Here is a 24,987-nt window from a genome sequence, read left to right as displayed (position 1 = left end):
GGGATTGTCCATGATGGATGTCAGCTTGGCTAACATCCTCCTCTCACCCACCTCCTCTATGGAGTCCAGAGGACAGCCCAGGACAGAATCCTAACTCCAACGCTAATCCTAACCCTAACCCTAATCATAACCCTAACCCTAATAACAACCCTAAACCTAATCCTAACCCTAATCTTAACCCTAATCCTAACCCTAACCCTAATCACAACCCTAACCCTAATCACAACCCTAACCCTAACCCCAATCAAAACCCTAACCCTAATGATAACCCTAACCCTAATCCTAACCCGAACCCTAACACTAACCCTAATCTTAACCCTTATCCTAATCCTAACCTTATTCACAACCCTAACCCTATTCACAACCCTAACCCTGACACAAAAGCATCCCAAATATAAAAAATATATCTAACAGAAGAAAGAGACAAAAAGTGATCCAAGTGTAAGAAACAAATCCATTTTAATATTTACAGGTAACACATGGAATTGAATCAGTAAGAAAAACCCTGAAAACAAAACATTGAAATATATTTTCTGCTAAAAAAAAGAGAAGAGTCGAGATTTAAAAGCTTGAATATTTACAACACAATGGACAGTGCGTTTGCAACCATCTGAATGGCCCTGAGCGGATCCACAATATCTTTGAGCTTGTCTTTTCTGAGAACCCAATCTGGTGCAAATCTGGAAAACAAAAACAGGGAGTCAAACACCACAGCAAACACATATTATCTAAGGCATCAGACACATTTAGTTTGATGTAAAACACATCTACTGTGCACATACTTTGGTGTGGGTTTGGATTTGCGAGGCGTTGCTTGAACGTAGAAGCTCCCGTTGATGGACGCATTCATCTTCTGTTTGAGGACGGTTCTTTCTGCATCCATCTTGTGTTTGCGTGCAGTGAGGCGGTAAATACTGCGTATCTTGTCCAAGACTTTGGGAAGCTTCATAACCTCCTGTAAGAAAATCAAAAAGCATTAGATTCACATAAAATTGCTTGCCATCTTTCCAAAAGATGAAAGGAAAAGTGTTTTTTTAGAGGATGTATTTTGAGGAGTAACAAACCACAGTGCGATGTTTGTCTTGCAGCAGCAGGGCGAGAAGGAAGCAGGCCTTGGTGAAGATGCTGCCGCCCTTTTCGGCCACTTTATCTCCTGCCTTCTCCCGGTACCTCTGCAGCAGGTCCAGCAGCGTCTCCACTGAGTTTTCCACTGAATACACCGCATCAATGGTCTTGTGGTACTGAGTAAGTGGAGGAAGGATGGAAGTTCAAGTATGGAGTAAAAACCAAACAAAATAGATGAGGATTTGAAACGAGACAAAAACATGCAAATGCAGTGGAAGGAGTCCAACGTATGAAAGCCACCTCTTGATTCTAGATATGCGTAAGCACAGGACTTATAATAATACTTCCTCACTCTTGAGCGAGGAGTGATGCTTTAATGTCACATTAATGACCCTTTTTGAAAATCCACAGACCTCCTTATTGTTTCCCATCCTGAGCTCAGGAGTCTCACATTTCACAGCTAAATGATATAAATGGTGCAGTCTTAAAGGTACCTTGGATAGGTTGAGGAGAATCTGGATGGAGTAGGTGATGACGTCCATGCAGGGGACGCTCCTGTTGCAGCAGCGGATGAGAGTGAAGATGACGTTGGTGGCACCGCTCTCAACCAGCCGCTCGCAGCACTCTGGAGACAGTCTGGTGGCGGTCTCTGTGCAGCACACACAATCACAGACATTCGTTTTAGCACTCAGGACAAACTGCCCCACTGAAAAAGCTCTTTTCACATGTAGACTGATGCACACAAGAACATCTAGAGTCGGCCTTACCGAGGTTTTTCAGGGCCTCTAGGATGTAGGAAAAGTGTTTGTATCGGAGTAAGTATTCCAGGGCGGATGACGTCTTGTTGCAGAGTTTATCCTCCTCTTTGACGTCAGCGGAGACTTTACGTAGGCGGTGTCTCAACGTCACCACCTTAGGGTTGTCATTCAGGCGGCGGGAGCGGTGTCCTCTCCAAAGAGCCTTGAGGGAGAAGGAGAGTTGAGTTGAGTTGAATTATTTTCTCTTGAAAAATTAAAACAAACTTCACCGGTAAAATACTGTTTTGTTTTGCATTGTTAACAACAGTAATAAACAATGTTTGATTGTATCTGCACTTAATTTGGCGCCAACTGCCACACCTGAGCTTTGACAATTCCCCGCTGAACCCTCTTCTGCCTTCTGAGGAGGAGGAATCTGTGGACAGCCTGCTGGATGACAGACGCAGCTGTATGACGACGTGCTAACCAGCGCTTAGCTGCTCTCTGGGCAGTGATCACCTTCCTCCTGTCCTCCAGATACCGGCTCCTCTGCTGCCTCGCTCTCACCCACCGCTGGGAAGAAATAAAACAATCATTTTAAGTGTGTTCTGCTTCTCACTGATACATTTAATTACATTCATCAGAGCAGTTGTGGGCTCTTTTTCTCTGTACCTGTATGGTGAGGACAGAGTGGATTTGTCTCTTGGCTGACTCTAAGGCCCAGTGGGCTCTCAGAGCTCTTTGGATCTTAACGGCACTGAGATGGTGGAAAACAGCGGATGTAAAGCGGAGTCTCCTCTCTGCTTTGGCTTCCTCTAGTGCCTGAAATACAAAAACAAAACACATTAGTTATAAGCCTTTTTGCCGGTTTACCATAGATAACATTTTAATGTGTTTAGTTTCTGAAAAGGTAGGTTGAGGGTTGGTTACAGTACTTTGAACTAAAGTTTGTCAGCCAACAGAACTGCAATGATAAGTAAATATTGCCCACAAAAGCGATCATTAGTTAATTGTACCTGTCGTCTTGCAATCCAGGCTCGACAGTGTATCTGAAGTATGACAGCAGCTCTCTTGACACGGGTGTAGTAGTTCCTCTCCATCCTGCCTCGCTGCCACGCTCGAACCCTCCGCTGGAGAGTCAAAGCTGCCTCTCTCTTTCTTTGGAAGTCGCACTTTTGCACATAACATCTCCAGCACGACTGGATAACAGCAGCAGCCTGCTGTTGTCTGTTGATGTCCCTCCTGACAGCCCAGCCTCTAAAGGCTGCCTGAAGGATGACGGTGGATTTTTTTATGCTTACAAAGTTTTCTCTGTCTCTTCTCTTCATCACACAGGAGCGATAGTATCTCTGGATGATGATCGCAGACAGGCGCAAGGCCTGATATTTGACTTCCTCTCTGTGTCTCCTGAACACAGACTGGATAACAGCTGCAGCTTGATGCTGGAGTAAAACCTGCTTCCTCACCTGCTGGCCTCTAAAAGCTGCCTGAAGGACAACAGCAGCTCTGCACATGTTTTGGTATTTTTGCATTTGTTCTTTAGCTGCTTTGTTTGCACGATATCTCCGCTGGACGGTGAGGACAGAGGATTTTAAGGTCAGATACTGCTTGTGTTCAAAGTGGGCTCGGTAAGCTCTCTGGATGATGCCAGCAGCCTGATGTTCTTGTTTGATGAGTTGTCTTGATTTCATTCCACGATATGCCGCCTGTAACACAGTCACCGCTCTCCTAACCTCTTGATAATGTCTGAACTCATCATTCCTCTGTGTCTGAGCTCTAAACCTCTGCTGGAGGACACATGCGGCCCAGCGTTGTCTCCTGAAGGCTGACTGAACTTGATGTCTCCTGAAGTTGGCTTGAATGACAGTGGCTGCTCTGTGCATCTTATCAACACTGCTCCGGACATGATGACCTCTGAACGCTGCCTGAAGTATGATGGCAGAGTGTCTCATTTTCAGAAAGTTTGCTCTGTCTTTCCTTAGCAGAATACAGGCTCGATAGTATCTCTGGATAATGATCGCAGACAAGCACATGGCCTTGAATTTAACCTCCTCTCTGTGTTTTCTGAACACTGACTGTATGATAGTTGCAGCCTGGTGCCAACAAGCAACTTCCTTCCTGACCTGCTGTCCCCTGAAAGCTGCCTGAAGGACAACAGCAGCTCTGTGAATGTCTAGATATCGTGATCTCTGTGCTTTTGCAGCTACAGTGGCTCGATATCTTTGCTGAACAGTTATAACAGACAATTTCAGCTTCAGATACTGCCTGCGCTCATAGTAAGCTCTGTAAGCTCTCTGGATAATATTGGCAGCTTGATGCTTTTGTTTGATGATCTGTCTTGATTTCATTCCTCTGTAGGCAGATTGTAAAGTTACAGCAGCTTTCCTAAAGTCTTGATAATGTTTGACCTCATCATTCCTCTGTCTCTGAGCTCTAAACCTTTGCTGCAGGACAGATGCTGCCCAGCACTGTCTCCTGAAGGCTGACTGATGTTTGTGCCTCTTAAAGTTTGTCTGAATGACAGTGGCTGCTTTGTGCATTTTAGCAATGCTGCTTCGCACATGGAAACCTCTGAACGCTGCCTGCAAGACGATGGCTGATTGTTTAATTTTCAGAAAGCTCTCTCTGTCGTTCCTTTGCAGAAGACAGGCCCGATAGTATCTCTGGATGATGATCGCAGACAGGCGCATTGCCTTGAATTTGACTTCCTCTCTGTGTTTTCTGTATACTGACTGTATAATAGTTGCAGCCTGATGCATACGAGTGACCTCCTTCCTGACCTGCTGTCCTCTGAAAGTTGCCTGTAACATGATGGCAGCACAGCACATTTTTAGATACTGGCTTCTTTGTGACCTTGCAGCCACAGTGGCACGATATCTCTGCTGGATAGTGAGAACTGAGGATCGTAATATCAGGTAATGCTTGTGTTCAAAGTGAGCTCTGTAAGCTCTCTGAATAATATTGGCAGCCTGATGCTTTTGTTTGATGATCTGTCTTGATTTCATTCCTCTGTATGCAGATTGTAAAGTCAAAGTAGCTTTCCTAACCTCTTGATAATGTTTGACCTCAACATTCCTCTGTCTCTGAGCTCTAAACCTCTGCTGAAGGACACATGCTGCCCAGTGCTGTCTCCTGAAGGCTGACTGATGTTTGTGCCTCTTAAAGTTTGCCTGAATGACAGTAGCTGCTCTGTGCATCTTAGCAACGCTGCTTCGCACATGGAAACCTCTGAACGCTGCCTGCAAGACAACAGTTGAGTTTTTAATATTGAGAAAGCTCTCTCTGTCTTTATTTCGCAGAAGACAGGCCCGATAGTATCTCTGGATGATGATCGCAGACAGACGCATTGCCCTGAATTTGACTTCCTCTCTGTGTTTTCTGTATACTGACTGTATAACAGTTGCAGCCTGATGCATACGAGTGACCTCCTTCCTGACCTGCTGTCCTCTGAAGGTTGCCTGTAACATGATGGCAGCACGGCGCATTTTTAGATATTGGCTTCTTTGTGACCTTGCAGCCACAGTGGCACGATATCTCTGCTGGATAGTGAGAACTGAGGATCGTAATATCAGGTAATGCTTGTGTTCAAAGTGAGCTCTGTAAGCTCTCTGAATAATATTGGCAGCCTGATGCTTTTGTTTGATGATCTGTCTTGATTTCATTCCTCTGTATGCAGATTGTAAAGTCACAGTAGCTTTCCTAACCTCTTGATAATGTTTTACCTCAACATTCCTCTGTCTCTGAGCTCTAAATCTCTGCTGCAGGACACATGCTGCCCAGCGTTGTCGCCTGAAGGCTGACTGACCTTGATGTCTCCTGAAGTTGGCTTGGATGACAGTGGCTGCGCCGTGCATTTTAGCAATACTGCTTCGCACAAGATGACCTCTGAATGCTGCCTGCAAGACGACGGTAGAATGTTTAATTTTAAGAAACCTTTGCTTCTCATGCCTTTGCAGAAGACAGGCCCGATAGTATCTCTGGATGATAATCGCAGACAGGCGCATGGCCTTGAATTTTACTTCCTCTCTGTGTTTTTTGAACATTGACTGTATTACAGCTGCAGCCTGATGCCAACGAGTGACTTCCGTCCTCACTTGCTGTCCTCTGAAAGCTGCCTGAAGGACAATAACAGCCTGGCGCTTTTTTTTGTATTTTTGTGCTTGTTCTTTAGCAGCAGTAGTAGCTCGATACCTCCGCTGGATTGTGATGGCAGAGGATTTGAGGGTCAGATACTGCTTGTGTTCACGGTGAGCTCTGTAAGCTCTCTGGATGACACCAGCCACCTTGTGCTTTTGTTTAATGGCTTGCCTGGACTTCATTCCACGGTAGGCTGCCTGTAAGACGACGGCAGCATTTTTCTGGGCTTTCAGAGCTTGCATCTCTACTCTCATCGTCTTGATTGCTCTGTAACGTGCTTGCAGCACAGTTGCAGCCCAGAGGACCCTCCTGTAAGAGCTTCTCTGCTGGTATTTCCTGAAGTGAGACTGAATTACTGTGGCTGCAGCATTCTGGATACCCAACTCTTTCCTGACCTGCCATCCTCTGTAGGCTGCCTGTAAACAAACCACAGCACTGCGCTGTGACAGATAGTCTAAACGATCTTGTCTTGCCACGGTCGCTGCTCTGTACCTGCGCTGACAGACCAAAGCTGCTGCCTTGAGTGCTAGGAACCTCTGTCTGTCCCGAGTGGTGAAGAACTGTCTCTGAATGATTGTAGCTGCCTGATGCATCTCTGCAATCTTCTTCCTGGTCGCCTGGCCTCGATATGCTGCCTGAATGATGACAGCTGCAGACTTCATTGCTCTGAATCTGTGCATCTCTTGATTCCTGAGCAACTTGGCTCTGTACCGCTCTTGAACGATGATGGCAGCACACTTGGTGGCAAGGTATGCCATTCGCATTCTGTGCATCCTGAACTGAGCTTGGATTGCTCGGGTGGCATTGTGCCACTTCTTCAGGTCTCGTCTCACTCTGAACCCCTTGTAGAAGGCCTGTATCTTTAAAGCTGCCTGCTTTAACTCTTTGTATTCCTTTTGCTGTGCCCTGCAGACCAGGAGAGCTCGGTATCGGCTCTGGATGACGATTGCCGCACTTTGCAGGAGGACATATCGTTTCCTACATAAAAACATCCTGACTGAAGACTGAATAACAGTCGCTGAAAGGTGCTTTGTCTCCAACTCTCTCCTAACTCTCATGCCTCTGAATCCAGCTTGGAGGGTAACACAGGCTGCTCTCGTTTGCAGGTATGCTTCACGTGTTTCCTGTGCAGTCACATAAGCTTTGTAGTGACGCTGTATGACCAGAGCAGCTGCCTTCTTGGACCTGTACTCTGTATTTGCTTTGTGTCGCCGGTAGTAAGCTTGTATCAGTGTTGCAGAGCGATGCCACTCCTCAATCCTCTTCCTGACAGCTCTACCTCTCCAGCTGGCTTGTACAGTGAGTGCAGCATTCCTGAGAGTGTCATAATCCTTCTTCATCTTATGAGCCAAGACTGTAGCTCTGTACTTTTGCTGTATCATGAATGCAGCTCTTCTCAAACCAAGATAGCACCTTTGGGCTGCATGTTTCCTAAAAGCTGCCTGGATCACTGTGGCTGCCTGGTGCCGGGTTTTCAGGGACGCTCGAGCCACTTTCCCGCGGTAAGCCGCCTGTATGGTGATGGCAGCACATCTCATCCTCACAAACATTTGCCTCTCCGTGTCTCTCTTCACAGAGGCCCTGAACCAACACTGGATTATGACTGCAGCATGTCTAATCCTTGCCACCTGTTTTCTGACAGCATGCCCTCTGAACGCACTCTGAATGACAGCGGCAGAGTGGTGCTGCAGCTTCAACTCCTGAAAGCAGCGTCTCTGTGCAAGGCCTCTGTATTTGGCTTGAAGGAGCACAGCGCTTCTTTTGATCTTTCTATATTGATGGAGACATGTCAGCATCCTGTACCAAGACTGAATCCTAACAGCAGCAGCGTTTTTTCCAGCCATTTTCCCCTTGTACCACTTCTTGAACGCAGCTTGTATCACTTTGGCAGCATGATTTTCCTTCTCCGTTTTCTCCGTTTTCCATCTCCTGTACCCTCTCTGGATTTTCATGGCTGCAGCTTTAAGGGAGAGATAATGTTCCTGATCTTTTTTCGCAAGAGCCCACGCTCGGGAGTGCTTCTGAATGACCGTCACTGCCCAGTAGATTCTTGCGTACTCACAGGCTGCGCTCCTCATTCGCCATTGTGCTTGGACAACAATGGTGTAGTATCTGAGGCGCTGGTAAGCCCTCATGACAGAAAACATCCTCCACTGAGTCTGTGGGGACAAAATAAACACCATCCTTTAAAAGGAAAGTCTAACAAGGTCACATTATCACAAGCATGAGAACTCTCTGTGCTGGGAACACAATCTGAAGCCCTGACTCCTTGAATTATACTAGGACTGCAGGATATGTGAATTTTGTAATGTGTGATTACTATTACTATTATTACTATTATTACTATTATTATTATTATTATTATTATTGGGATTACAATATGAAGCGTGATAGATTAAAATGTTAGCGTGCATTTCAAACTGAGTTCCTTTATATCAGATGTTCTTTGCACACTGAATCCAAGAGAAACCCAGAAAGCATCTATTTGCACCTCTAAATTTGCACCATGTAATCTTAGTGTATCTGAAATTGAGCTTCATCTTCATTGGGCATCCTCCAAATGGTATAGATACATGGCTCTATTCTCAGGCATCCATCAGGTAAAACTTGCACATGCTGACTTGATTGCATGAAATAATTGTCTTATGCATTGCAATAAATTCAACCTATTGTGATGTGTTTATTGAAAATGCTCAAACGTATTCTATTCTATTATTATTTATAAAATATTTTGATTTATTCATTTAGCTTTATTTGTATGTATTTATTCATTCACTTTTTATTTTTCATTTTTTACATTTCTCTTTCTAACAAACTTTGTTAACTCATCAAACATTTGATTGACATCTACCTGGATGACAGTCGCTGCTTTGTGTCTCAGAGCCCGAAGCTGAGCCTCTTTTTCCAGCCTCATCCTGTGGCGAGCGGCGTAACCTCTCCACACTGACTGGATAATAGCAGCAGCTTGATTTTGCCGCTGAGCTCTGCGCTTCTGCAGAAAACTCCTCACGAGTAGCTGGATTTTTGCAGCAGCCATGTTTCTTTCCTGTGAGCACCAGGTCACAAGATAAAATCATCTTAATATACATGTTATATTTTTTTCTGTGACAGGCGCTTTGATAACACAGCACAGCTTTTATTATTCTTATTTCAACTTGAGTAACACAACAATATATCTGGAATACCAGCAAAACTAAAAACTGTGCAACATTTAAAAGAAGGAGTCATTTTCAGAAGACTGTGTCACTCAAATTAAAAATGAAACCTTGTAAGACTTATCTGTACTTTGCTTTAAAACAAGGAAATTAGAAGATAAATATTGCACACATTTATCAGGATAAAATCTTATTATTTCAGTATTTCATTAAGATTCATATAATCATCAATATTAATCACTCATTGGACTAACTTTGTAGAGCTGAAGATCTTTCTTCAGTCTGTACTTCCTCCAGGCGCCCTGGATGACCCGAGCTGCTCTGGTCTCGTTCCTTAGGTCCAGAAGGCGAGCACACAGGAAGGAAAGGTAAGACATGACCACCTGGGGAGGAAGAAGAAGAATGAAGATGAAGGTGCAGATGTTTCCTCTTTATGGTCCCAATTATTGAGATATGTGCAGTAGATTTTGTCTACATGTTTACTTTCAATATTGTGGGAGATTACTTTTCCTGTTGAAAATATTAAGTATGGACTAAAGCAAGAGAGACAGATTGAAAAAAAATTCTGGATGTTCAAAATCAAGACATTAAAGATGACATTGTTCTTTGAAAACAGGAGTTAATGCAAACTCACCTTCTCGTTGGGGATGGTGTTGGACATGTCAGCCGGGTTGATCATGGCGGGGACTCCGCCCAGGAAAGACACGGCCGTGTTCACCATCCTAAAGTTGTTTTTCTCATTCTCCAGCAGCTCTTTGAATTCCACAGAAGGAGAGGCAGGGCCTGTTCACCATTCAAAAATTAATACAGATGCATGGTCATTATTAGTCAATAACTGTCCCTTTAATTGCTTAGTGAATTGTCAACCATGCACTCTTTAAAACTCCAATTAAAGGTTAAATTCAAGTTAACTAAAGTGGGGCGTAATGAGTTTGTTTCCTCCTCACTCTTGAACATAAAAACAAGACAGTAGCACAAATCTATCACGTACCGCTCCAGCCTGTTGGTGGGAGGTCAAAGGAGTTGTCTGAGTCGCTGGCGGAGCAATCGAGCTCCACGCGTCCCCTCTGTGAGCACTCGACAGTCTGAGTTGTGCAGTGACTGACGGCCTGCTCAGGCAGGAGGCCGGGGTGGTAGTGGTGGATGAGGTAGCAGAGGACGCGGCCATCCGAGAACGTTACGGTGAAGTTCTCCACCTGCACATGCAGAAGACAGATCTGAGTTACTTTTGAGAGTACGAAAGCTAGAGCACTTTAAAAAACATGGCTATGCTCTGAGGTCAAAACTTATGCTGTCCTGCTGGATTAACAGGGACTAAGAAAAATGTTCCCATGGAGAAAACTGACAGTAAACCCGACATGCTGAAGACTAATATTTTTCCTTTGCAGGACATTTTTGATTCACAGTGAACTCTTCAACCTTGGGATGAATGATGCATGAAATTTGGTTGAACCCAAATTAATTTAATAATTGGGAAAAATCTGTTTTCTGTTAAATTTGTTTCAATGCAATCAACAATATACGTTGCGTTGAAGTATCGATGTTAAGAATTTTGCATCGTCCAATATTACAGAAGATGAAGCTTTGTGTTAGTTCATGCAGGATACAGAAGTCATACACCTCAGCTGCTGTTGGCTGACAGGCAGCAGTTTTAATCATTGTTTCCTATCTACACAACCAATCACACAAAACTTTGGTTTAAGGCCAATTACTTGGCATCTAGTGCTATTCCCTTCATCTCTAAGGGAATAAATCATTGACTTTCACTGAACACAATCTAAGCTAGTGCTTAAACTAATGACTATTTTGACTTTTGATTATTTTTTTATTAATTCATTGGTTGTTTGGACCAAAATAATGTTGGAATTTTTATGAAAAATGTAAACTAGTGTTGCCAAAAGCCCAGAGAGATCATTTATCAGAATCTCTTCTTTTGTCTTAAACCCACTGGTATTCAGTTTAATGTCAGAAAGTGAGTAAAAAAAAATGAGTAGTTGATATGTGAAAAGCTTGAATCGAATATTTTGGAAGTATTTGTGTCTGTTTTGTGTAAATCAATTACCTAAACAATTGGTAATTCATTTTAAGTAGCTAAATAAGGGATTGATTCAGAACCACAATCTCAAGCCAGTGTAGATTAGTCCATGCAGTCATTTCTCTGGACAATTTCCTCACATGGGATTTTATACATTCTCCATGAAGCAGCTCAGTGTTGTTTGCTCAGCAGGAAAAAGCATGCAGCAGCCTGTTTAGGTGCAACTTCAAAGTAAAGAGTGCATCTTCAACTCTTCAAAGAGCACCGCAGGCTACTACAAAATAACATCTCAATAATACATCACATGACAAAGTACAGCAGCTGAACAAAGCAACACTGCCTCCCGCGGAACAAGAAGAAGTGAAGTCAAAGCGAGTACACGCAATCGAGCTGACAAAGCCAGAGTATCTTCTCCAACCTGTGGACCAGAATGAGAAACTCACCTTCAGGGTGTAGAAATCGCACACGGCTCTGACCCACTCCATCAGCAGTGTGATCTTCGTGCTGCTGTGGTCGTACGCTGCACGGGACTGTGCAGGACTCGGCTGAAAGCCTCGGTCAGCTTTAAGAGACGCTAGCCTCCGTTTTGTCCTAAAGCTACTTGTCAGGAAGCCGATTTCCTCCCTCAGCTGATCCTCGTTCAAAACCACCTCCACCTGTACAGATAACAGTTTGTCAGATAACTGAAAACACAACAAGGGTATTGAGAACTCTAAAGCATCTGAAAATCTCCAAACAGAGAGAGATACATACATGAAATGCAAAGATGATTTTCCACAGGAGGCTCAGAGTTTTCTCTCTGTGTCCATCTACGATATCTCTGGCATCAATGGCGCCCCCTGAAAATAAAATGCAGTTTCAATACCTTTACCTTTTTGGCAAAGATAATATGTTCACCTAACTATTTATGTCTACTTTGTATCCCTCTTAGTCAGTGCAATGCATGCTAAATCATGCAGAGGCAATCATTCTGCTCCATAAAGTTTACACACATTCAACACGGCATCACAAAGAGCGAAGCAATCTGAGTGTTCCGTCTGCAGCTGCACAACAACAGCTGTTTGTGATCCAGCCCAAACGGTGTGCAGTGAAACAGCAGGTGGAGGATTTAGAAAAAGAAGAGTTGCTGGTAAACACAGCCTTGTATGAACACACATTGAAGAAATACAACAGCAGACAGGAGCATTAGGATGCAAACATTCAGGCAGGCTGAGTGTTGTGCTGTACAGAAGTCATAGTTACCGTGCTCATCCTTGAGATCGACTTCTTTGCTTTTCAGCACCTGCAAAGCCAGGTCAACGTTGTGGACTTTCTGGAGGCGGCTGATGGCCGGCAGACGAAGTTTGGACGATACACTCCAGTCCTGGATGAGGAGCTCCATCACACGGCTGGAAGCATGAAACACTTTATTAATCACTTTTACAAGACTCTCATGCAGAATACACAACCTGTTTCTGCAGATCTGCAGGGGTAAAGCAAAAAAATATATGACTCCACCAACAAACACGCATGTGTTAGTATAAACTGTTCACCTCTGTCAGGCTGAGACTCTCATCTGAACTGTGTCGGTTTTATTAAAACTGTTCTGATCCTGCTAACATTTGCTAAATCCATCTTTACAGATTCATTTTCATTTGATTATCATATTTGCATATTGAAATTTCTTCCACCATCAAAATAAATTTAAATTTGATGTATTTTTCACATTCAATTATATACTTCTGACACTTTAATGTTGTTTTATAACTTTTTTGGTGTATATTGTTCAATCTTCTAATTTTATGTTTTTTGACTACGTTTTTTTTTTATAATAAATGAACTAAATCGATCTATTCTTGTGAACAGCATCACATCCACGCCATTTTGAAATTCACTTCCGCCTTAAAGTTGTCTGTCTCAGTATGACTTGATGTCTCAGTTGGTCCTATGAGGGTTTTTTTTCATTGGAGGTGTGGAGCACTTTTAAACTTGATCTACTCAGAGCCTTGAACAGACGCTTGAGAAGTTAAAACCTAAAAAATCTATTCTCAGTCAGATCTCTAGGGAAGAGATTTACTGAACACTAGTGTTAAACCTGTGCTTCTGTTTAAACTTCAAAAGCAACACACAGATGAGTTTGAAGTACGATCAGGAGGCAGCACTGTTGCATCAGCTAAAGAGGAAATCTTGCTCTGCTGATGACAAAAACACTGAGCCCCTCTTGGCTGCAGGGATACTGCCGTAAAGCTGAGCCTGACCTTTAGAGAAAAGCAGGCATCACGTTGGGGATCAGAGCACCGCATTAACATTCTTGAGGTTTCACTCACACTAGACGAATGCCACATTTCAAGTCGACAGCCAAATTCTTTACAGCGAAGTTGAACTCGTCCAGGGGCATCTGGACGTGAGAGACGGGCAGCCCGAGGTAGCCGAGGTGCCGGGGGAGGATCCCCTCCCCGCTCAGGAAGTCCCTGGAGAAGGCCAGGAGCAGGTCTTTACTGGTCTGCAAAAAAAAAAAAAGATGGATACAGCAAGGAAGAGGTTAATGCAAAGCACACGGGATACAGTGGAATCACAGGTTGGTGAAGTGTCAGCTTGGCTTTCCTTCAACACCAGGACATTTTCTCCAAGTTGATAAAGCGTTATCTTTTGAAACAGCATGATGACCGCAGAGACTCAAAAGCGACTGTTATAGCATGATCATATTTTTCAGCTCCACGCTGGCTTGAGTCAAGCAGCCTCTGTTGGTAAGTCTGCAACTTAACATCATCTTCTTTCAGTTGATCAGATGATTATTTTCTTGAATTTAGAATAATGTACCATCTTTAAATTGCTTTTCTCCAACACGCAGTCCAAAACAAATTTTTTTAATTATTATTATAAATAAAGGAAAGCTGCATGTCCTTCTGTTTACAAGCTTTTAGCAGCATTGTTATTTTTTTGGTATTACTAATTGGTTAATCATCTGCTCTTAAGATTTGGAAGATCAAGAGGTGCAACAGGATGAAACTACTTTGCTCTCATTCTAAGCAGTTCATATAGTTTGAATGCTGAAATGTTCTGCTCACACCAACCTGTCGGACTCAGTTAAATAAACCCTGTTTCTCTAGTGTTTACTGCAGATTACTTTTGACAGTATATTTCTATCTGTTTGATTTTTGCATAATTTACATGGTAAATTAATAAATCTGTGCACTTATGTGTACGCACATCAGAAGTGCATCCACACAGGATTATATACTGAGTGCGGAACCATGCTGAGCCTTCAGATGTCCTCAAATTCTCTCCATGTCACTCCAACAGCTCCTTAGCTGAGCGCAGGTGGCGTAAAACAAAGCTTCAGGTTCATTATGACATTTATAAAGAAAGACTTCACATGTTTAATCTAGAACTGAAAAAGTCAAGGCAGACCTTCTTCTCAGACATTATCTCCAAAAACAAAGATAATGCACGCGCCCTGTTTGCTACAGTCGACAGGCTAACAAACCCCCCTGTGCCAGTGGCCTCTGAACATTTATCTACCAAGGCCTGCAATGAATTTGCATTCTTCTTCACTGCCAAAATTCAGAAAATCAGACAAGCAGTCAGCACTACTGTACGAGGTACTGGGAATGTGTTATCTGTGTGTCCACCAAAAAACAACTCAATCACTATGACACAATTTAATCCAATAAATTACAAAAACCTACAAGATATAATACAGCATTTGAAATCCTCATCCTGCTGCCTTGACATTCTACCATCACCATTTTTCAAAAAGGTTTCAGACTGCATGACCTCAGATCTGCTTCAAATTGTCAACATGTCTCTTCTTACAGGTGTCTTCCCCCAGGCCATGAAAACAGCAGTAATTAAACCCCTCCTGAAGAAGAACAATTTAGATGCATCAGAAATGAACAACTATAGGCCGATATCAAACCTCCCTTTTTTAAGTAAAATTATTGAAAAAGCTGTTTTTCAACAACTGAACAATTATCTAATGATAAATGACTGTTTTGATGTCTTCCAATCAGGATTCCGATCACATCACAGCACAGAGACCGCTCTAGTCAAGGTCCTCAATGATATTCATTTAAACACAGACAATGGCAAAATCTCAGTTTTGGTATCACTTGATCTCAGTGCTGCTTTTGACACAGTTGACCACAAGATACTACTGGACAGACTTGAAAACTGGGTGGGAATCTCTGGTGCAGTACTAAATTGGCTTAAGTCCTATTTAAATGACCGGGACTATTTTGTGTCTATAGGTAAATACACATCTGAGCGGATGAAAATCGTATGTGGAGTACCTCAAGGATCCATTCTGGGGCCTCTACTATTCAACATCTACATGCTCCCCTTAAGTCAGATAATAAGAAACAACAAAATAAAATACCATAGCTATGCAGATGACACACACATTTACATCACCATATCACCAGGGGATTATAGTCCCATACAAACACTGAGTAAATGCATTGAACAAATCAATGACTGGACGAGCCAGAACTTTCTTCAGTTAAACAAAGAAAAAACTGAAATGATTGTTTTTGGAGCCAAGGAAGAAAGGTTAAAGGTTACTGCTCAGCTCCAATCTGCAATGATGAAATGTTCAAACCAAGCCAGAAACCTTGGTGTAGTCATAGACTCAGACCTTAATTTCAGCAGCCACATTAAGACAATTACAAAGTCCGCCTACTATCACCTTAAGAATATATCAAGGATTAAAGGACTTATGTCTCAGCAGGATGCAGAAAAACTCGTCCATGCATTTATCTTTAGCAGACTAGACTACTGTAACGGGGTCTTTACAGGACTCCCTAAAAAGTCCATCAGACGGCTTCAGCTCATACAGAATGCTGCTGCTCGAGTCCTAACAAGGACCAAAAAAGTAGACCACATTACTCCAGTTCTTAGATCTCTACACTGGCTTCCTGTCTGTCAGAGAATAGACTTTAAAATCCTGCTGATGGTTTATAAAGCACTGAATGGTTTAGGCCCAAAATACATTGCTGATCTGCTACTACTTTATCAACCACCTCGACCTCTGAGATCATCAGGTACTGGTCTGCTTTCAGTTCCTAGAGTCAGAACGAAACATGGTGAAGCAGCGTTTAGTCATTATGCACCACATATCTGGAACAAGCTCCCTGAAAGCTGTAGGTCTGCTCCAACTCTCACCTCTTTTAAATCAAAGATTAAGACTTTTTTATTTACCTCTGCCTTCCTATCTTAGATTATTTTAACCCACTTTAAATTAAAATTTTAATGTAATTTTTAATATATTTCTAATTTTCCTTTTCTTTTCTGTTTTATCATATTTGTCATTTTAATTATATTCTTTTATGCCTGTCTGAATGTCTCCAATGCTTTTAATGTGTTAATGTAAAGCACATTGAGTTGCCCTCGTGTATGAAATGCGCTATACAAATAAAGCTGCCTTGCCTTGCCTTGCCTTACTGTGTTGTATGATTCAAGTGAGTCACATTTCAAGGTCAGAAAACTAGAAATAATAAAAATCACATGGCTGGAGAATATTCATGTTTATTATCTGGCTTTTTTTACTGATCTTCAGGCCGTGTAAGATGCTTAATTTTTATAGGTCAAAACTCCTCTACAATGGTTGTTAACTTTCACTAACATGCAACACCAGAAATCAATCAGAGGAAAAGAGTTATGCTTGTTAACACCATAGACCATAAAGTTAAACCATTAGTTTCCGTTAGCATCATATTGGTAAACAATGTGATTTTGATATTACACTCTTTCAGACCTAAAATTCTAAATTTGTCCCATTATACTGCCTCTATAATTTGAAAATGCATCCTCCAAGTGAGCCTCATCTTGCTCTCATACTCAGTATAATCTAAATAGATCATGATAGATCTGAAAAACAAAGGTTTCAAATTCATTATATTGACTTTTATAAAGTCTAGGATTACACATAGTAAGAAACAGGGGATTTATATTTGCTGTTGACACTGGCGTGCCTCTGCATACCTTGAACTCTGCGTCCAGACAGAACAGACAGGGGTTGTGCTCGATCAGCCGAGACTCTTTAGCTCTATCCAGGAAGCACACCAACAGGAGCAGCTTCTTCAGAGTGAAGCGGGACAGCGCCTCCTCGTGGCCTGACAAAGAAAAGGTAAAGAGATGGTGCCACACTAGTTTTAATGTAATCTAGATTAAACTGTTATGTAGAAGAAGGCTGAACTTCATCCCATACCTTTATAAGAAGTTATGTATTTAACTTGAATGTGTTTTGGGGCAATTGCTAAAGCAGACTGAAACAAACTTAATGAGGTTCTTGCACATTTATTAAAATCAAATATAAGACTTTTTAGGATATTTGAAGACGCAGGAAAAGAAAAATAAACACCATGTTTGCACGGCACAAAAAATGGAAATTAACAGATGTGGTATATTTAACAATATATCCAGGGTTTAAAATATTTCCTTGCATATCTCTTATGTTGCCTCAGAGTTGTTTGTCTCTCCCAACCGTTCACGTTTTTTTAATCTTTAACTACATTTCAGTGAAATTTAATTTTCTCATCTTCTTCTCCTTCTCCTATTTACTGTTCACAGTTTTTGAATTTGTATGCAAAACTCTGCCCTTAATGCCTCTAATTTCAAATCCTCAAAACAATAATGAAAAATCATGCAATGCTATCTAGAGAGTGTAGATTTGATGTAGTATTCAGACTTGTGCTGTATAAAATAGAAGACCTCCCCCAAGTAAAAGTAAGACCTTTTATGATCTTACATTTAAAAAATCCAGTAAATGCCAACACTATAACTTCATTAATCATAGGATCATAACTCACCATCTTTGTAAAGGTGAGGCACTTTGGCATGTCTGTACTCTGCAGCGATGTCCGGATTCCACAGCAGCCGCTGGAGGATGAACATGGCCAGCCCTAAAGCGTCACTGTTGCTCTCCAGTGAGATCATCTCGCCGTAGATCGTCTGAGAATGAGCAAAACCATTTTAATCAAGAGAAGCTGGAGTCTGATCTGAGAGAGTCTGAAAAAGAAAATATTAAAAAGAAAACAGTGTTGCATCAGAATACCTCGAGTCCAATCCGTAACCACAGCGGATTGTACGACAGAAGCCAGTTGAGGACTTTTCTCCGTTCACCTAGAGGGTGAGAAGTACATGACGTAACATACATGACGTGACATTCAGGAGTTTTACAAGTTTGAATGGACCTTCAGTGCATTTAGAAACACTCAGGTTTGACACTAAAACGTCTGTTTACCTATGTCCTTCCAGAGATGGCGGTCCTTACGGACGAGCAGCCTCCTGGCCTCCACCTCTACCTCCAGCCTCTGAATAGCTTTGACCATGACCTCTGATGTGAACAGCTGGCAGGCAGAACGTCGGAGGCGGTTGAGCTTGCGTCGGGCCGTGTAGGTGCTGAAGGACATCTCCTCTTTGGTGGGGGCTTTAGGGACACTGTACTTGTCATCGCTGCCCATGGCGATGGACACAGCATTCACTGTACAAGACACAAATTAAAAAGTGAGCTAGCCACCAAAGTTATTACTGCTTCAGTTGTAACATGATCAGACTCAAAAACTGGATGTATGCCTCTATTATGTCATTACCTTTGACTTCAGTGTTGACTTTAAAGTCATCAGGGGTGAGGACGTAGTTGATCCACCAGGTGAACCCTCTCTCCTGCTTCTCGATCCACCTCTCATCATAGAACATGTTTTTAGCAGCAAACGGCATCGGGTGTCTGGGTATAGCTGGAGTAAAAAGGCAAACACACACAACAGTAAAATATCAAACCCCTTTCCACCTACCACAAAAGCTAATTTCCAGTGTTCTGCCGTCAGTTACCTGTCTGCACGGGCTTTATAAAGGTCAGCTTTGACTGAGCCACAGCAACAACTCTTGCAGTTTTCACAGACCGGGCACCGGAGGACTTCAGAGACGGAGCGGCTGTGAGCCAAGGAAACAAAAGGCATCATGAACTCTGCCACTAACAAATGTAGACTCCATGAAATCAACTCTTGTTCAAGCATATTGACACAGTTTGATACCTCTTGAAGCTGGCTTGGAGCTCGATTGTTTTGCATGAGCAGGAACCGCAGACCTCACAGGCCTCAGAGAAGATGTAGTCATGGAGCGCACCGAGCCTGGTGGGAAAAAATTGATAGATATATTGAGGATTTTTTTTTCAACTCTCTTGAACCAGTACACCATTCCTATTCAGATTATTTTCAGTCATTTTTTGGAGGATAAGACGATGGACAGAGTAGGAAACAGAGCACAGAGTGAGGGATGACATGCAGCAAAAGGCCACAGAATTCAAGCGCTGAGCTCCATCAGCACCCCGTGCACAATTACCTTTTAACATGCATGAACAAGACCTCAATATTATCAGCCTTTATATTTTACCTACAGAACCTTTTCATGTACGTAGCCTACCCTCTAAAAGGTCAGCTAGAAATAGATCCCCTGTTCTTGCAGTCTATTCATTGAGGTGTCTTTGGGCAAGAAACTGGAACATAAATTGATCCCAGTGGCATGTTTAGTGGCGTACAAACAGGTGTGAATATGATTATTTGGTACAGTTTGGCACTTTGTATAAATGTGAATGTGACTGAGTGAACAGGACATGTTGTGTAAAAGCCTTTTGAGACATCTGAACTAAAATAAGCTGTAATTAATTTTCCAGTTATCATTTACAAGACTTTAAATATTGTGATATACCTCGAATCAGATACAACTCTTACTTTTAATACGTCTTAGTTTAACATGAGTCTGGTTCTGCTCAAGGTTTCTGCCTGTAACTTTCTTGATGCTGCAAAGTGTTCTGCTCATAGTGGATTAGGATGAGATCAGACTGAGTTCAGTGGGACTGGATCTTATCCTGTCTTGATGTTTGGTGGTCTTTGTTAATAATATAGCACATAGTACAGTCTAGTCCTGCTCAGTTTCTGAAGCGTCTTGAGATAACATTTGATGTGACTTTTGCGTTATTTAAAGATTGATTGAGTTTAAGATTTGAGGCTGATGTGAAAACTTGATGATATTCTGTTTTATTCAAAGACTTTCTTTCTATGTTCATTAATGGAAAGAATACAAATTCTGGAAGAGCCAGACAGAAAACAGGCAATGAGACACTGAGCAATAAAACTGAGTCTATGGGAAATGCTGAATGTAAATTGAATGTTTTTTCCATATAAAGAAATGAAACATCTTATTATAATGTAAATCTCTGTGTTTTGATTCAAGGGTTTAAGTCATCATTTGTTCTATGTTTTACCATTTAATTCTTTGTGATGTCCCATTTATTCTTACATCACTGCGCTTTATTACTTTGTTCTAGGTGTTGCACGTTTTTATTCTGAATTTGACAAATGCTAAGCAAATAATGTTATTGTTCTCTGAACTTTTAGTAGATATAATGAAAATGTATTAAAACATAGGTTTAGTTTTTAACTATATTTAGCTTTAAAAAAAGGCACCTTATTGTCTGCATTTAAGATTTGATGTTAAAAATCAACATTATCTACTCTCATAACCTTGCATTGGCTCACCTGTCGTACTCGTCTGTTGTCTCTGTGCTGCTCGTCTCTTTTCTTGAAGTGATCTTGTAGACTCGGTTTTTGCAGCCACCACCCTGCTCCTCTTGACCCGTTCCGTTTTCCCAGCCTCCTGAATCTTTCCGTCGCTTCTCAAAAACTCCTCACTCTTCCTCTTCGTTGCCATGTGAATGGGAAATGGGTCTTCCTGAACGCACGGAGGCGCCAAGACAGTTGGAGACAGATCATACAGGTCACGGGCGGATGTGGTGGTGTGGTGAAGAGGAGAGGATGAGCTCAAAGGTGATGGAGATTTGACAGTCAAAGCGATGGGAGCTGGAGAAGTGGCTGAGAAGGAGAAGCGAGCAGGAGACAGAGATGGAGGAGAGGTGACTGGGAAAGTAATGGGTACGGGCGAGCCATCGAGACGTAGAGGTGGGCTGCAGGAGGTAAGAATCAGGGTTTGGTTTCTGCCATCTAACAGGGAGCCGGCAGTCTCAGAGCTTTGCTCCTCAGTGGTTCCTGGGTTTAGTTCTATAACAGGAAGACTTGGAGTTCCTGGTCCAGACTCAGACTTTCCGCTGCTGTCTGAAAGCTCCAATGTTTTTTCCAAGATCCTTCGCCTTGATTTCTTTATTTTCCTTCCACTTGAACAGTTTGCCTCCTCTGGTGCTTTGCTTTTAATCACAGTGGCTGAGGTAAAAGAAGCTTTTTTCATTCTCTCTGTTGACATTTCAACTTCTGGAACATCCTCCACTTTACTAACGAAAAACGTAAGTCTTGGTTCATTGGACTCCAACACAGGTGGGCTGTCAGGTAAGATGTTTAGCTCAGGTCTGCAGCCACTCTTCGATTCCAGAGAATCTGAAAAGCCACAGCTAGAACTGGTGTCTCGAGGACTTGTGTTCAACTGACTCAGATCAGAGTCGATGAGGGCAAGAGCATCCTTCAGAGACAGACCTGGGGTTCCTGATAAGACACTGTCATAGTTTTCAGCACCAGCTGCAGACTTTAGAGCAGCTGGGCTCTCTGTCTGAATGTGAGGCATTCGCTTCCTAAACCTCTCTGGGGTCCCGATGGGTGACAATGTCCGGTTAAGCATTCTGGTCAGATCTTTGTTTTCAGGTTTGTCTGACAAGGCATCTGATGAGTCCATCAGCCTGGCAGTGGGGACAAGCAGGACAAGAGGAGAGTTCCTCTGAACATGATGGATGTTCTCCTGGTCCGATAGGGCCAGAGATCGTCTCTGGGTGGGTTCTAAGGTCTCCTGCTCATCTGATTTCTTAGGGAGGTCATCAGCGAGAGTGCTCTTCGTAAGGGAACGCTCTCTCACAGTTTTGCCCTCATTGAGAGAGGCAAGTGGGCTGCGGGGCTTCTCCCGTTTGTACTGCGGCTTTCGGGACACTTGGAAGGTTTTATTGGCTGCCATCTTTAGCGGCTGTTCTGTTTTCTTCCTCCTTGGTCCGGTTACTTTCTCACCATCTCTTTTGTTTTTGATTGTGTCCCATAAGCTTTTCTGAAACACAGAGGAAATATCCAAGGTAAATTTACAGTATTATGCCCTTTTCCTAATGGTCTAGCATTACTTGGAAATGTATTTATGCTGAGGTTACCTTTGAACCTAAACACAACCTAATACGCCATGTCTGCAATTAGTAGAGTCAAGATTTCACTGCAAATTCCCTACCACATTTACCCCAAAACATAAAAGATTTTTGGCAAGATCTTTTTTTTTCTCTGCTCTTTTAATATGTTTTTTCCTTTGTCAGATATTATGGATGCTGTGCTGGCAAATAGAAAATAATTTGCTGCATTTTGGGTGCAATTTAAGGTATAGGTTAAATCTATCAAGAAAACCGAAGAGAATACGATGCATAGCGTGCTTGACATCATGCAGAGAGGAACCTTTATCAATCTGTCAGCAGGCCCAAAAGTGAAGTAAATTAAAATAAGGAAAGTGAATGTTTTGCAGAGCTCTCTGGGGATAATGCCAGCAAAACTGAGAGGAAAACAAAGTCTTACTACCTTGTGCAAATGCAAAACACAGAATGCAAATTTAGGGTAATGTCCAAATCACATGGTTTGTTGCTTCAATGAGTCCTGTGCATGCCGGGCCTTAAACTTAAACTTTTTATTTTGCATCTTTTTTATTTCTACAGTAGCTCCAACTATAAATCCTTGCAGGTCTACAACAATCTTAACCTGTGTGGTACCATTTTTTCTGCAACAGAGACATACCTTTTTCTTCTTTGGTGCCTCTGCTCTCCCCAGCAGAACAGCCTGGTGCTTGAGGACCCCATTGGCGTTGAAAATGATGAGCTCCCTGATTCCACCTTCTTCTGTTGGGGTCCAGGTTATCGTCAAACTGAATGAGTCCTCAGACTGCAGACACAAAGCACACACGAATTATAGTGCAAAATGCTCAATATGTTCGTCTATTTTATGAAAAACTCATAGACTCAAGATAATTCATAAACATGGCAAAGCTCCTGAACATGACTCTATTTACAGCTTCTGTAGGACAAAGCCAGTGAACTAAGTAACGTACCTGAATCGTGAAGTTATTGTAGTCCGCAGAGAAGCCTTTATTAGAGGGGATCCTCTCAATTGTAACGTCCGCTTCTACACCCTCTGTAGGGTTTTCGATACGAAGAACAGCCGACCTGGAAGTCCCCAACTTCACTGTCCCAAATGTCACAAAAGGAGCCTTTGAAAACTGGATCAAACTCAACACAGGGACATCATTCTCCTTATTTGCGACGTCTCTCCGCACTGGACTGAAGTCCAGAAATCCTCCTCGTGTTGAAGTTAACGTTTCTGCCATTTTAAATCCACTAAATAGCTAAAATAGCTACATTACGAGATTAGTTTTGTCAACGTCGTTCCGTACATGTGCGCTGCTACTACCATTGACGGCCATCTAGCAAACGTTAGACACACTTCCCTCAACAACACACTGATCTGGATTCAAATTCGGCCGTTTAGTTTATCAGCCAATCGTAAGCGAGCTGCGGTTACGTCTTGTCCAATCAGTAACGAGAATGGACGGAAACCATAAGAATACACAATTATTGACCAATCAGGTGTCGACTACGTTTTTAAACGGCCATATGACACGCCCATAATATAATACAACAAAATAAGAAGATGGGTCACTCCGATTTAATTCTTTTAACAAAAGATAAGATAAGGGACAGGGGAATACAGCAATGTACTTACAGAGTTAAAAATATGATAACAATAATAATAGTAATGATAGAATAAAATAGAATAGAATAGAATAAAATAAAATAGAATAGAATAGAATAGAATAGAATAGAATAGAATAGAATAGAATAAAACAACATAAAATAAAATATGGCAAATATTACAGATATATACACACTATGTACAACTATATCTGATGAATAGATAGTGATGTAAGTTATTGCACAGATAAAATTGCACCAGGTTATTAAAAAAACATACAACGTACGAGAAAGCACAGTGCAATTCAGATGTGAGATTGACAGAAATAAAAAATAAGCAGAATGAATTATCTACCCTTTTGAATTATTCAGAACATAACTTGGTGTCATTTTAAGAACAAACAGACCAAAAGTTTTCCCAAAAAGGCGTTTTAATTGTCTGCTTTAAACTATTTTAAACAGTCTATGGTTTTAAACCACAATTTAGTTCAAAATCACAAGACTGAGTGATCACTCTGTCATTTGAATCATCTTTGCTTATGCAAAAATCAACATTACTTTGTTCAGCCACCTGATTTCTTTTAATAAGGTTTCTCCCATAGAATGTATATATAAGGTTTCTCCCGATATTTAATGTTACATCATTTTATTAATGACATTGCAACGTGGGATAAGTTCATGTCGACAGCAGTGAACTCTCTCTGTAGAATCACGGTGTGAGGACAGTTGTGAGGCATGTGATAAGACAGCTCGCCGTGATCGTATAGTGGTTAGTACTCTGCGTTGTGGCCGCAGCAACCCCGGTTCGAATCCGGGTCACGGCAGTGTTTTGTGGGCAGTTTAAAAAAAATCCTCACGAATGTTAAGTTGTACAAGGAATAGGAATATTAAGTGGTACTTGTATCAACTATGCACAGCGGTGGATTTAAACAGGTCCCTTACCCATTCAATGAATCTAAATAAACCATATTACCTCCCTCCAGCCGCTGTATGAATGGGTAGTCAGAAGTCCTAAAACCACACTGCAGTACTACCTGTCAATTTGGCATTGTATGGTTTTACCTACACTACCAGTCAAACGTTTGGACACACCTTCTCATTCAGTGTTTTTTATTTATTCTAACCATTTTCGACATTGTAGATCAATACTGAAGACATCAAATCTACAGA

General features: G+C 42.0%; 1 protein-coding gene and 1 non-coding gene across 2 annotated transcripts; one reads left to right on the top strand and one right to left on the bottom strand.

Annotated features, from left to right (window-relative positions):
• Window positions 1-436: 436 nt before the first annotated feature.
• aspm (assembly factor for spindle microtubules) lies at window positions 437-23,592 on the bottom strand. The gene is made up of 26 exons (XM_034703044.1): window positions 23,178-23,592; window positions 22,868-23,011; window positions 20,645-22,145; window positions 19,142-19,237; window positions 18,939-19,040; window positions 18,701-18,844; window positions 18,352-18,591; window positions 18,163-18,230; window positions 17,918-18,059; window positions 17,091-17,221; window positions 13,436-13,611; window positions 12,372-12,517; window positions 11,883-11,968; window positions 11,573-11,785; window positions 10,086-10,290; window positions 9,729-9,877; window positions 9,349-9,477; window positions 8,791-8,985; window positions 2,819-8,098; window positions 2,475-2,624; window positions 2,184-2,375; window positions 1,833-2,025; window positions 1,560-1,714; window positions 1,065-1,241; window positions 783-955; window positions 437-680 (listed from the first exon to the last, which is right to left on the bottom strand). Exons 1-26 carry the CDS (start codon window positions 23,451-23,453, stop codon window positions 578-580), a joined length of 10,566 nt encoding a protein of 3,521 aa, XP_034558935.1. The 5' UTR covers window positions 23,454-23,592; the 3' UTR covers window positions 437-577.
• Window positions 23,593-24,569: 977 nt separating this feature from the next.
• Window positions 24,570-24,641, top strand: trnah-gug. Its single transcript has one exon. It is a non-coding gene; the product is annotated as a tRNA-His (tRNA).
• Window positions 24,642-24,987: the final 346 nt, after the last annotated feature.

This window comes from Notolabrus celidotus, chromosome 2, assembly GCF_009762535.1.
Source record: "Notolabrus celidotus isolate fNotCel1 chromosome 2, fNotCel1.pri, whole genome shotgun sequence".
NCBI classification, from domain to species: Eukaryota; Metazoa; Chordata; class Actinopteri; order Labriformes; family Labridae; genus Notolabrus; species Notolabrus celidotus.
Note: the sequence above shows the minus strand (reverse complement) of the source record. Positions and strands in the feature narration are given on the sequence as shown.